Source organism: Podarcis liolepis, assembly GCF_965112155.1.
Source record: "Podarcis liolepis genome assembly, chromosome: 5".
Classification (NCBI taxonomy): Eukaryota; Metazoa; Chordata; class Lepidosauria; order Squamata; family Lacertidae; genus Podarcis; species Podarcis liolepis.
The window spans coordinates 11700480-11713940 of NC_139556.1; the positions used below are offsets into that span (position 1 = coordinate 11700480).

General features: G+C 43.7%; 2 protein-coding genes across 4 annotated transcripts in view; one reads left to right on the plus strand and one right to left on the minus strand.

The window, feature by feature from the left end:
- Nucleotides 1-2760, plus strand: part of ERICH6B (glutamate rich 6B) — a 35140-nt gene extending 32380 nt beyond the window's left edge. For all 3 annotated transcript variants that reach the window (XM_083505462.1, XM_083505463.1, XM_083505464.1), the window contains one exon: nt 2447-2760. In XM_083505462.1, the coding sequence (XP_083361588.1) occupies nt 2447-2677 (231 nt within the window). In that variant the 3' untranslated portion in view covers nt 2678-2760. The remainder of the gene's footprint in view (nt 1-2446) is intronic.
- Nucleotides 2761-3170: 410 nt separating this feature from the next.
- CHUK (component of inhibitor of nuclear factor kappa B kinase complex) overlaps nt 3171-13461 on the minus strand; it is a 32142-nt gene continuing 21851 nt past the window's right edge. The window contains exons 16-21 of the mRNA XM_083505459.1: nt 12047-12096; nt 11307-11403; nt 8061-8208; nt 6753-6889; nt 6089-6188; nt 3171-4057 (exon numbers count right to left, since the gene is read on the minus strand). Of these exons, the coding sequence (XP_083361585.1) occupies nt 4031-4057; nt 6089-6188; nt 6753-6889; nt 8061-8208; nt 11307-11403; nt 12047-12096 (559 nt within the window). The 3' untranslated portion in view covers nt 3171-4030. The remainder of the gene's footprint in view (nt 4058-6088; nt 6189-6752; nt 6890-8060; nt 8209-11306; nt 11404-12046; nt 12097-13461) is intronic.

Consider the following 13461-nt stretch of genomic DNA (forward strand, 5'->3'; position numbering starts at 1 on the left):
CTGTCACAAGAGACCAGGGCCCTGTGGGACTTGACATCTTTCCGCAGGGCCTGCAAGACAGAGCTGTTCCACCAGGCCTTTGGCCAGGGCACAGCCTGACTCCCTCCTTTGGCAATCTTCACAGAACTTTAGCCCAATTGTTGCCAGTGGCTTGAATTAATTAATTTTATAATGAATGATTTTAGAGTGTTTATGCTGTACTTTTGTACTGTTTTATTGTTGTTAGCCGCCCTGAGCCCGGCTTCGGCTGGGGAGGGCGGGATATAAATAAAATTTATTATTATTATTATTTTGGAGTTTAGCAAAAGTTGGCTAAAAAGCGCCCCTCTTTAAGACTGTGCAAGTTCATAACTGGAGGTAGAACCCACCCCCTTCCTTTTAACAAAAACCCAATACTTTTATATAGATACGATAAAAACACAGAAAGGGGGGGAGGGAAAAATAGAGAAGATAAAAGAAATAAAAATCAAAAAGATGGTAAAAGGGAAAAATAGAAAAATACAATTCAGATTTTTTTAAATGCTTCCCTAAGCAAAAGCTTTACATAAGAAAGTAAGAATTTTCTTACCATACGTTCCTCTTCTTGGGAAAAGCAGTAGGTATTGTAGATGTTTCAGTATTACCCTCTAACCGGGAAAGGAGGCGAGGAAAGGCACTGCTAGCTAAACAACTTCACTGAGTTAATCCAAAAGGTGGAATAAGATGGATGGATATTAAGCCTAACCTAACTCAAGGGTTTGTGGTGGGGATAACACAGGAGGGATAGAGACCCATGAATGTCATTTTGGGCTCCTTGCAGGAAAGGTGGAATGCATATGAACGTGATACTGATAAATAAGGAATACAGTGGTGCCCCGCAAGACGAATGCCTCGCAAGACGGAAAACTCGCTAGACGAAAGAGTTTTCCGTTTTGGAGGTGCTTCGCAAAACGAATTTCCTATGGGCTTGCTTCGCAAGACGAAAATGTCTTGCGAGTTCCTGCTGGTTTTTTCCCCTCCCCCCCTTTTTCTAAGCCGCTAAGCCACTTATCAGCTGATCCGATAAGCTGATAAGCCGCTAAAAGCCGCTAATAGCGCTAATCCGCTAATCCGTCAATGGGCTTGCTTCGCAAGACAAAAAAACCGCTAGACGAAGAGACTCACAGAACGGATTCTTTTCGTCTTGCGAGGCACCACTGTAATCAAAATATGAGGTCTCTCTCCAGCTTGCCTGCCTCTGTTTTTTAAACTGGGGGAACGGAGCCAGGTGTGGACTCAAGAAAAAAAGCCCAAGCTAAATTAGTAAATTAGACGCAAACTGGATATTCAGGCCTACAAACATTGAACTTTACATGTAAGTCCCTAGTCCTTTCTAGGCGGGGAAATGCCTGTTGCAAGTAAAAATGGTGTGGCTTGGTTTAAATCCTCCTTCCAGGACTGGACTGAAGAAAAAGGGAGCTGCTCCTTTGTGCGGCTGTATCGCATGCTGCCTTTCCTTACCCAGAATGTCATCCTGGTTAAACATGAATGTCCCTCCAGCTGAAGCTGGCACTGAAACCAGATCCAAAGCTTCTAAACTCTCTTGCACTAAACCGGACCTTGCATTTCTAGGAGAGGAGACCCGGAAAGCACCTTCATCCTTGCAGCCTTTACTCAAAATTATGATGAAAGCTAACATGACAAAATTTATCTAGCCCTTTTACATCACATTCTGTACTTATGACTTTCATAAGCGAACAGAGGAATCTACATTCAGAATCTCCCCCCTCTTTTAGAATCGTACAAGGCTCTTAATCCAGGAGTGTTTCCAGAACAAAATACAGTCGTACCTCCACTTACGTTTCTCTCCGTTATGTAAACTTCGGGATACGTAAGCAGCAAACCCGGAAGTATATTTCTGGGTTTTTGCCGCATGCGCATACGCAAAGCGGTAGAGTGCTTCTGCACATGCGTTCTACCGCTGCGCTTGCATGCACAGAAGCGGTCTCTCCGGTTGCGAAAACCTCAGGATCCAGCCAGACCTCTGGAATGGATCCCGTCCGCAACTGGAAGTACCACTGTATAGTACAGTGGTGCCCCGCAAGACGAATGCCTCCTAAGACGGAAAACTCGCTAGACGAAAGGGTTTTCTGTTTTGGAGGTGCTTCGCAAAACGAATCTCCTATGGGCTTGCTTCGCAAGACGAAAATGTCTTGCGAGTTCCTGCGGGGTTTTTTTCCTCCCCCCCCCTTTTTCTAAGCCGCTAATCAGCTGATCCGATAAGCCGCTAAAAGCCGCTAATAGCGCTAATCCGCTAATCCATCAATGGGCTTGCTTCGCAAGACGAAAAAACCGCTAGACGAAGAGAATCACAGAACAGATTCTTTTCGTCTTGCGAGGCACCACTGTAGTGGAATCTGCCTAGAATCTCTATGAAACGCAGTCTTGGTTTTTTCAGTTTGTGGATCTTAAATTTGGATTTTTGTAGCCGAAAGATCCAGACATGCTGAAGTTTCTTCGGAGATCTGAATCCTCAGGACAGCTAGTTGGCTCCGAGATTCTCCTGATCAGAAGGCTCTTAGCCAGCATGCAGAATCTACTGAAAGAGCTGTGTCTCGTTCCACCTGAAGAAACCAAATACTTCTATTTCCTCGTGTCAGACATGTATGACCATGTACATCGCCGACAGAAAATGAGAATTCGATCTATACAAAGATGACTGCATACCTGTTATTTAGGGACGGCTGCCGAGCTACTTCCACGTTAAAACAAGTAAACTTGACTTCAGTCATTGTAAGTTTACCCTGTTTGCTGTAGTGTGTACCAAGTTCTGTACAAAACACATCTGAGATTGTAAAAACATGTACAAGCTGCGTAACCGGTTCAACTGTTTGAGTAATCGTACAATTTGAATTATATAGGTAGGAACATTTATTTGCTGGCATGGGGGAACAGAGAGTTGCAAAGAGAACAGCGGTCCGGTGCTTTGTCACAGGACTCTATTTCTGAAAAACACACCTACGTATAAGTATTTGAAATAAGTTGTAGTTTTCATAATAAACTTAGGGGAGACTTCCAGAAATCAAAGGGGTGCTATCAGCCCCCAAACTGTTAATTTTCCCAAAAGGGCAGCTTTCTTCCAAAGGTATACTGGGGAACTGTTATATGTTGTTACAGTTCCAATGCAATGACAACAGAGCTAGCAAAACCCATTGCCGATTAGGATCATTTTATTCATTTTTTTTTTTTTTACATTTGTAACCCACCCTAGTTAGGTTGAAGTCAGGTGATACAAAAATCAACATATTTAAAAATAGATGATATATAATCAAAATATTCCATGTTACAGGGATGGTGGACCTGGGCCTTTCTCATACGATGTTGGACTACAACTCCCATCTTCTCAAACAATTGGCTAGGACTGATGGGGTTGGAAGTACATCCGGAGGACCATAGATTCCCCACCCATGCTGAACGAATATCAATCATTTTTTAAGGAACCAGAGAGAAAAGGGGGAACCAATTCATGAACCATGTTACAAACTATTTACAGACTTTTCCATGTCTTCTCTCTAGTTCCTGCCTTAGTAGAATTCAGTAACTACATGTAGGGCAATTTGTGTCATTTCTTTGTACATTTCATTACATTGCACTATATGCCCCCATGACTCCATCAGGACTATACATCTTAGTGTGAAAAGCAGGGGCAGCCAACTTCCCAAGAAGTTCCAGCAGGAATGGACGAATATAGCATGGCAACGTCTGACAAGGTCTCAATTAATTAAAGAGAAAGAGGAACTCTGAAGATAATCAGCAGACCTTGATGTTTGTTGCAAAGGGGTGTAAGGCTGCTGACTGACTACAGCAGCTGCAGAACTCTATTAAGAGGGTTGGAGCCACTCAAACCTGGATTTAGAAGAACGATTTAGCAGGTATGTATGAAAATGCCATCCTCAACTGCAAGGTTCTCAGGCAGTGGCAGTTGCATTTAGGAGGTGATCATAAATCCAGGACGGGACAGATGCACACAGAGCACCCCTGTGAATTCTCCAAGTTCTGTTCACACACTCAGCTACTTCAGCCAATTCCAATCGAGACTCTGCAAAAGAAAGCAGGACAACAATCAACTGTGCTCCCTTGTAAAAAGCAGGGAACAAGAGCAAGATGAGCAAGGGACACAAACTGATAACCGAGGAGACTTCTCAGGTAGTCATTTAACATAGAAGCTGAATGAATGAACTTTATTATGGTCACAGACCAGGATAAAAAAACAACAACATATAAATAAAATAGCAGTTAGGATTTTTTTTTAACTGATAAACGTTGGAGCAAATAAGGACAAAGAAACAAGCATAGGATAAAACATCTGAATAAAATACAAGATTGAGCACGGATAATGGATGGATAAAAACTGATAATTAAAACAGATAAGAACTAAAAACAAATAAAAACATGCAGTTAAAACAACTGCAAGAGCGTAAGAACTAAAAGACTCGCAGTTAAAACAACTATAAGAGGCTGCAGAGTAGAAGCCTCTGAAATAGATGACACTCACAGCATTAGAAACTGATGTGCAAATGTGGTTAAAACAGACAATTAAAACAATGTACAACAATAAATTTAGAAACAATGTGCAACAATAAATTATCCCAGGGAGTTGACTCAGAGTCACCCATGGAACCGAGTTTGCGGATTTTCATGCCAGACTATTTTAAGTTGGGTGATGGTCTGCGCCTACAGATTTGTACACAGAATCTGGCGACCATCCAGGAGGCTGCATTCTGACTCCCTCCCATAACACTGACCCTGGGGCTTGCAAAGGGAAATATAATTTCAGACATTTTGCGGCCTTGTGGAGGAGGGGGTTGCAAATTGGTTGGTTTGTGTTTTAATTAGAGGCCGTTCTTTACCGGATAGTCAAAAGGTCAGTCCAGAAAACCAACAGAACACGACCTGGCCTTTTGGTGACAACATGACAAAAATGATTTATTCCCCTGAAGACAAACCATTAACATGAAAAATGTTAAGAGGGGATAATATATGAAAACGCCTAATGGAAGTTTTGTGGCACTTTCAAGGGTAGTCTCCACCAGCAAAACCAGAAGGGCTGATAATGAAGGTGTATGATTGGGGTTTATCATGGGGTTATTGAAATGTTTGACCCCAATTAACCCCATGCTCCAGACTTGGGACTCATTAACAAACCCAGAGTATGCTATGAATAAAACAAATTGCTCACCCTCCAGAGAGGTAGCTGTGCCTGTCTATGGAAGCAAACACAACTTAGAAGCTTGGTCACCTTAAAGACCAACAGGTTTATTATGGGATACATACTAGTCATCATCAATGCATGCACCTGATAAATTTGTTGCCCGCTTGGAAAGCTATCCAAACCAAAACTGAAGAGAGCCGTTAGTGAAATTCAGATGTGGAAGAAAATCGAGTGACACATACATTCCCTTACACAGCGCAAAATATACTGAGACAGTTGTGGAGTTGAAGCATGAGTGGTATGCTTGGGAAGTCTGCGACTAACAGAGGGAGGGATGGGATGCGCGGAAGGGGAGTCATATCTGTTGAGTGCCCTCAAACACAGTGCTGAAATGTGGCTACAGGGAATAGGATGAACAATGGAAGATCTCTGTTTTTACCATTCCTGCCCTCCTGCTCCCATGATAGATCTCTTTGTTCTACCACACAGCCCACTCAACAGATTCCTCTCTTTTTCTTCTTTTTGCTGATTTTCACAAAGTGAAAATATTAACCTTTTGGAGCAAGTGCACTGAGCAAGCAACTGGAGAGTTCTGAGTATTTAAAGATTATTAAGAAAATTCTGCAAGCAGGGAAAGGAAATTAACGGCCCCTCTCCTCTCCCAATCCTCAGCCAACCGGACTACAACTGAAAAGTTCTCTGAAATTTCAAAAGGATTCTGAACTCGCCCCCAAATTTTACCACCCTCGCACAAAACTGAAAAGAGCCACTTCAGCTCAGCTCAAGATGTATTGAATAAAAGGCTACAGAAGAACTTGTCTCTATCTTCCAGGGGTAGAAGGAAGAAGAGTCTTTGCTGCTCATTTTGCAAAAGGTTCTTATTCAAAATCAACGCCAAGTGGAGCCCTCTAGACTTACCATCATGCTGTTACTCTGGTCACGTTTTGCTTCTTGTATAATAGTGCTAAAATTGTCGAGGTAGCTTAGATTTTCTTCTATCAAATGTGCAAACGGTGGCCTGAAAAGGAAAATCAGGATTATCCCAACTGAGTAGTCAGAGTTTGGTAAACGCCACATTTTATGTAGCATGTTTTGACCAGGAGTAAGCCCTCTCACTGTAAGGGACACAGGTGGCGCTGTGGGTTAAACCACAGAGCCTTGGGCTTGCCGATCAGAAGGTCGGCGGTTCAAATCCCCGCGATGGGGTGAGCTCCCGTTGCTCGGTCCCTGCCAAGCTAGCAGTTCAAAAGCATGCAGTGCAAGTAGATAAATAGGTACCGCTCCGGCGGGAAGGTAAATGGCATTTCCGTGCGCTGCTCTGGTTTGCCAGAAGCGGCTTAGTCATGCTGGCCACATGACCCGGAACCTGTACGCCGGCTCCCTCGGCCAATAAAGCGAGATGAGTGCCGCAACCCCAGAGTCGGCCACGACTGGACCTAATGGTCAGGGGTCCCTTTACCTTTACCTAAGCCCTCTCACTATTACTCAGTATCATAATTTCTAGTGGAAGTGGAGCGTAAGTGGCTAAAATTTAACCATGGCTATAAAGAGCAAACAAATTGCTAATTTCCATTAGGCTTACACATTTCTAGATGTTTCCATAGAAGAAAGAGGTTGAAGCGCATTTCCTGGTGATGTCTGCGAGAGCAATGCAGGTACTGAGGATGTAATTGTGCCATCCACGTTGGAACTAACAGGAGATTTGGCAGAACTCTGGGTCTACAAAAAGAAGAAAAAAGAATTCCTAGTTTTCAGCTCCAGAATTTCCAGATTCATCGAATTGTTGACTTTCAGCAAAGTACCGTATTTTTCGCCCTATAGGATGCACTTTTCCCCCTCCAAAAATGAAGGGGAAATGTGTGTGCGTCCTATGGGGCGAATGCAGGCTTTCGCTGAAGCCTGGAGAGCGAGAGGGGTCGCTGCGCACCGACCCCTCTCGCTCTCCAGGCTTCGCGGACCTCTCCGCAAGCAGCGGGAGCACTCCCGCTGCTTGCGGGGAGAAATTTATAATCTCCGAGGCCCAAAGATATGAGGCACATAGGACAATACACTATGTAGTATAAAGGAAAGTGCAAATCCATCCATGGTTCCCCCCATACACTGTAATGTCTGAAATTGCATTTTGTCTGTCTAGCCAGCATACAATGCAGCTATTACATATAATAAATAATAATAATAATAATAATTTTTATTTATATCCCGCCCTCCCCAGCCAAGGCCAGGCTCAGAGCGGCTTACAAGCAATAATAAAAACAAGTTGAATAATTACAACTTAAAAAACAAAATTAAAATACAACATTAAAATATTAAAATGTAGCCTCATCGCAGGGGAGAAGGAAAAGAAAAAAGAAAGAGAGAGAGGGAATCAAATTGGCTCCAAGCCAAAGGCCAGGCGGAACAACTCTGTCTTACAGGCCCTGCGGAAAGAAATCAGATCCTGCAGGGCCCTGGTCTCATGAGGCAGAGCGTTCCACCAGGCCGGAGCCAGAATTGAAAAGGCCCTGGCTCTGGTTGAAGCCAATCTAACTTCCTTAGGGCCCGGGACCACTAGGGTGTTGTTATTTATGGACCTTGAGGCTCTCCGTGGGGCATACCAGGAAGAACACACCTGAAGAGAAAACCAATACAAATGTTTTTGGCAATTTGTTTGGAGACGAAGTGTCATATTGCCACTAATCCAACAGGCAACAAGCAAATATTTCTTCCTGTAAACCTAGTGGTGAGACCTATTCTGCGATTATAATTTCTTTTCCTGGAATAAATCCCATGTCATTTTTTCAACTTCAGCACAATGCACTTCTAGATAGACAGTTATCTGTAACATCATGTTTAATTGGTTGAAAAAGGATGTCTTCTTAATGCTTCTGAAATCAAGAGGGCAAACCCTTACGCAAGCAATTTTCAGCAAATGCCAGATTTCCCGCTGCCTTTTCGCCTGCATCTGCATCACTGAATTGTCAGCCTCTTTGATATTATTCAGAGCCACTTCAATCTTTGGAAGCAAATCAATAATCTTCTGTTTACTACCCAACAGTTTGCTGTGATGGAAAAAGAAAAGAAAAAAGATGTTGGACATCAATTTTTCGTCATCTAGACAACAGAAACAAAATTATTGCAGAAAGATACAATATGCATTTCATCTGCTGCCAGGATCCTGTGGTTCAGAGCTTCAGAAGCTGCATCGCCAGTACAGTGGTACCTCTGGTTACGTACTTAATTCGTTCTGGAGGTCCGTTCTTAACCTGAAACTGTTCTTAACCTGAAGCACCACTTTAGCTAATGGGGCCTCCCGCTGCCGCCGCACCACCGGAGCACGATTTCTGTTCTCTACCTGAAGCAAAGTTCTTAACCCGAGGTATTATTTCTGGGATCGCGGAGTCTGTAACATGAAGCGTATGTAACCCGAGGTACCACTGTACCCAGAAGCCCCAAGGATATGTGTTGATCTTAACGTCTAAATGAGCAGAAAAGGGACCAAAACGGTAACATTTAAACCTGCTTTTCAAAAGTACACAGCAAATACAACATGCACAAGATTTAATACAAACAAGAAAACAAAAAGCTGGCATTGAAGTTTCCTGGAAAAACCCGCAGGAAAGCACTGCTGGTCTGCTGCTTTCCTACCAGCAACACACAACTCCTCTTTGCCTACTGGTCCCACTCAATATCCCCCCCTCCCCTCGCAGTCCCCTTGGCTCCTGCTTTTCTCAGTACTATTTTCTTCCTCAGTTCCTTTTACCTCGGTTTCTGCCTCCCTAATCCATGACCCTCCCAAATCACAAATTCTCTGGCTGTTTCACCACCTTACCTTTAGCCCCTTAGGAAAACACACGTTACTCACACGGAGGGCAAAAGTATGTAGAACTAGGAGATGCCACGTGATCAGAACACCAGATCACGCAAATCTGTAGATATGTGCATTCTCACCACACAGCCGCCGTGCAAGGTTTCCATTGCCATCCAGTAATATTAGGGTGTTTTGATCAGGACGCCATAGCTATGTTTTTATGGAATTGCAGTCAATGAAATGACATTTTACCGGCTCAATAAAATACCATTTCACCTATTCTGCCCATGCGCTCTATGGCTTTACTATCAGTTTGCGTTTCTGATGTGTAGAGTTCTGTCCTATTCTAATTACAGTGGTGCCCCACAGGACGAATGCCTCGCAAGACGGAAAACCTGCTAGACGAAAGGGTTTTCTGTTTTTGAGTTGCTTTGCAAGACGATTTTCCCTATGGGCTTGCTTTGCAAGACGAAAACGTCTTGCGAGTGTTCCGATTTCCCCCCACTTCCCCCCTTTTTCTAAGCCGCTAATAGCCTTTTAGCCGCTAATCCGCTAAGCCTTTAATAGCCGCTAAGCCTTTAATAGCCGCTAAGCCTTTAATAGCGCTAATCCGCTAATAGGGTTGCTTCGCAAGACGAAAAAACCGCTAGACGAAGAGACTCGCGGAACGGATTAATTTCGTCTTGCGAGGCACCACTGTAACTCAAGAGGGTAGTGGAAGCTTCTCTGTGTGAAAGAAGCAAGCAGAAGGTTCATGATGTTTGGGTTCTTCTTTCAGAGAAGCTGAGTACAGCTGGTTTAAACTGGTTATCTTATCTCTTTCTGTAAAGGTCATGCTGACTATAAAAGTAGGGCCAGGGTTTTCACCTTTCTCTTTCTATCTCTTTTCCTTAAGGTGTGGTGTTCTTTATATAGACAGTGTTAAGGTTTAGTCTTATTGTAAGTTAAGTCTGCTGCAACTGGTTTTCTTATGGACAGTGCCATTCCTGAATGTATTGGATTTGTGACCATGATGCTCATTTGCCTTCAGTGGCAGCAAAGCTCGGCTGGATGAAATATAATTGCCTCTGGTCTATTTTTTGGGAATCCTGCAACGTGTTTAAATTGTTACTCTGATAATTATACGCTGGAACCTGCTTTGGATCAATATTGAGTAGAATTTCTATGACATTTACAACTTCCCAGTAACAATTAAAAGTTTTAATGTAAAGTTATAAATGGTTCAGATCCTACCTTAAAGCAGGGTTGGCTAACATGGGTCCTCCAGAGGTTAGATTTCAACTTCTATCATCCCAGCCACTAGGCCAGGCATGGCCAAACTCGGCCCTCCAGCTGTTTTGGGACTACAGTTCCCATCATTCCTGACCACTGGTCCTGTTAGCTAGGGATGATGGGAGTTGTAGTCACGAAACAGCTGGAAGGCCAAGTTTGGCCATGCCTGAACTAGGCATTCTAGCAGGGACCAATGATAGTCTGGACAGCCACAGATTAGCCACCCGACTATTCCTCATTGTCAGAAGTACACAGATATATTTTTTCCTCACAACCAGGATACAGTGGTACCTCAGGTTACATATGCTTCAGGTTACAACCTCCGCTAACCCAGAAATAGTACCTCGGGTTAAGAACTTTGCTTCAGGATAAGAACATAAATCATACTCCGGCGGCACGGCGGAAGCGGGAGGCCCCATTAGCTAAAGCGGTGCTTCAGTTTAAGAACAGTTTCAGGTTAAGAACGGACCTCCGGAACAAATTAAGTACCGTATTTTTTGCTCTATAAGACTCACTTTTTCCTTCCTAAAAAGTAAGGGAAAATGTGTGTGCTTCTTATGGAGCGAATGCAGGCTGCGCAGCTATCCCAGAAGCCAGAACAGCAAGAGGGATTGCTGCTTTCACTGCGCAGCGATCCCTCTTGCTGTTCTGGCTTCTGGGATTCAGAGTATTTTTTTTCTTGTTTTCCTCCTCCAAAAACTAGGTGCCTCTTGTGGTATGGTGCGTCTTATAGAGCGAAAAATACGGTACTTAACCCGAGGTACCACTGTATTTACCGGAAGCAATTTAAGAAAAACAAAACAAAACTAGACACAGGCATCTATGTGCCTTTTTGAGACTTATTTGTACACATCTAGCCTTTCTTCCCTTCAAAACTGCAAACAATGTAAACAACTTACCGTAATACTGTTAACATTAAGGGACAGAGATAAAATCAACGAAAAGGGTGACTATAGAGTGGACACATCTTAAACTCAGCACAGGCCTAACATGGGCTATCAATATATGTTTGCTTAGTCATATATCAGATTGAAATGAAGATGCAGGAATCTGCAGAAAGAGGGATGCACATTGTACCTAAGATGTTTGAAGAGTTCCTTAAGCACGCGATCTTGAGTGTGAACTGTATGGACTATGATCTTCACCATCTCTGTGCTGTCACTGTAGGAATGATCTGAAAGGGATACCTGTCACGTGATCAGTACAGTGCTCCTCTTAAAAGCCATTTTTTAAAAAAACCACCAGATAAACATCAAAAAACATTGACAAGAAGGAAAACTGATTTACACATTTCCCATTACTAAACACTGGTTAGTTGTTTAGGACAAGTCTGAAACTGCAGGCTCGATAAACGTAGCTAGAATATTTTGTAATCTCACAAACCTTTCCTTTCTAATGGTTGCTTCATGCCTCCCTCTTTTTCTTTTGCAATGAGTTTCACAGACTGTTGTAAACACCATTTAAAAAACTGCAGAAGTGATGTAGTTAGGTGGCAAAAAGATGGAAACTCATACTTAATGCTACAGGAACGGGCAGCAGAAAGTCTACATATTCTAAATTCTTACCCTCTAACTGAGATCCGTTAGAAATGATCATATAAACTTTGAAAAGAATGAAAAAAAACATGCAAGGCATGTAAGCAATTCAGTCGCTCACTTCTGCTTTTTCTAATCTGTTAAATTTAACATTCCAGAATGTTCCCGGGCTTGCTTAACATCCTTTGCCGACAACCTCTGTCCAGATCGGCACTTGCCTGCCTTACTGTTCTTTGCAAAACCTCCCATTTAACACAAAGTGTTCTGGACCCATTTCCATACCTGGGGGTCTTGGTTTTAATTGCTTGTAGAGTTCTATAGCTCTTTGCTCACTGTAAAAAGATAAAAATTGTAAGCACAGTTTCCTCTCTTTTTTTTTTTTTTTTTTTTTTTGCTATCAATTGTGGCGTTTCCAGAAATGAAATTGGTTTAGCCAATCAATCAATTGGTGTCACAATGTAAAAGCTTTGAGTAAAGGGGGAAAAAAACATGTATTTTTTTTCACCTGGTAGGAAGTAACGGCAGCTAATTCTCAGCAAGTTATTTTGACTCGCTCTTGGGGGTGGGGGGTTGGCTCTGTTACGCACACAAAATTTGTGTATTAACCTCCTGTCCACGTTTTCAAACTTGTTTTTATCCTTTTTTTGTAAGTCATTTTGGTTTCATTTTTGGGGGGAGATCAACTAATGAACTGTAGGAAACATTTTCATCTTAAGCAAGATAGACGGGTGTCAGGGGTTCAGGGACAGAGGCACAGGTGAGGGGGGAGACGGAGAGCGAGGGGGAAGAATCCCAGGACAGAGAGGAAGAGGATGACAATGACTTGAGGTCTTCCATGAGTCTCTCAAGTGAATCGGAGGATTCCCAGAAGGGGGTGCCCCTGGTCAGGCCAAGGGGGGTCACAGGGGGGACTTGCCAGGAGCAGGGAAGCAGCAGGGAAACCCCGAGTGGGAGTGGGAGATCGGGGCCGGCTTCCCAGCAGGAACGAAGTGAAGAGGGTGGAGTTCCCAGTGTTACACACGGAGCAGAGCAGGAAGGAGACAGGGGAAGGAGATCGGGACAGGACGTCCTGCCGGAAAGGGGCGGAGAGTAGTACAGGGAGTAGTGTAAGTGTCAAGAGGAAGCTCAGGGGTAGCGAACGCGTGCCAAGTTCAAATGTGGAGGCGCGCGGAAATGCAGAGAGCCCGGAGGAGGAACCTGGTCCCAAAGCACGAAGGAGGGGGGAGCAGGCATCTGAGGAATCCGCGTCAGGGGAAAGCAGGAGGGAAGGAACCCAGGGGGGCAGAAAGACCCTGCAGAAAAGGAAGGACAGGAAGAGGTGGACTAGCACAAGCCTCTTAAGCTGGTGTAGAGGCGGGACCGATTCAGAGGGGACTTCAAACGTCTAAGGCTAAGAGACGCGGGGCTGCACGCCTCGGTTGTGGAACCAATAATGAACTGCAATAAACATCCTTGTATATAAGAAGAGCTTGGCGTTGGTCTTTTGTGAGCTGAGACCTGAGGCAGCCCCTGACAACGGGCAATTCCTACACATACAGGTCTATCTGCAAGAAGACCCAATCTTCTCTCCAGTTTTCATGGTCAAAACTGGCTCTAAATAAATCACAACACAACATCATCCAGGGCTTTCATTACTGTATGACTGCCTAGAAAAATGACAACCAGCCAGTCAATTTTGTGCACCAGGGATCCAGAAT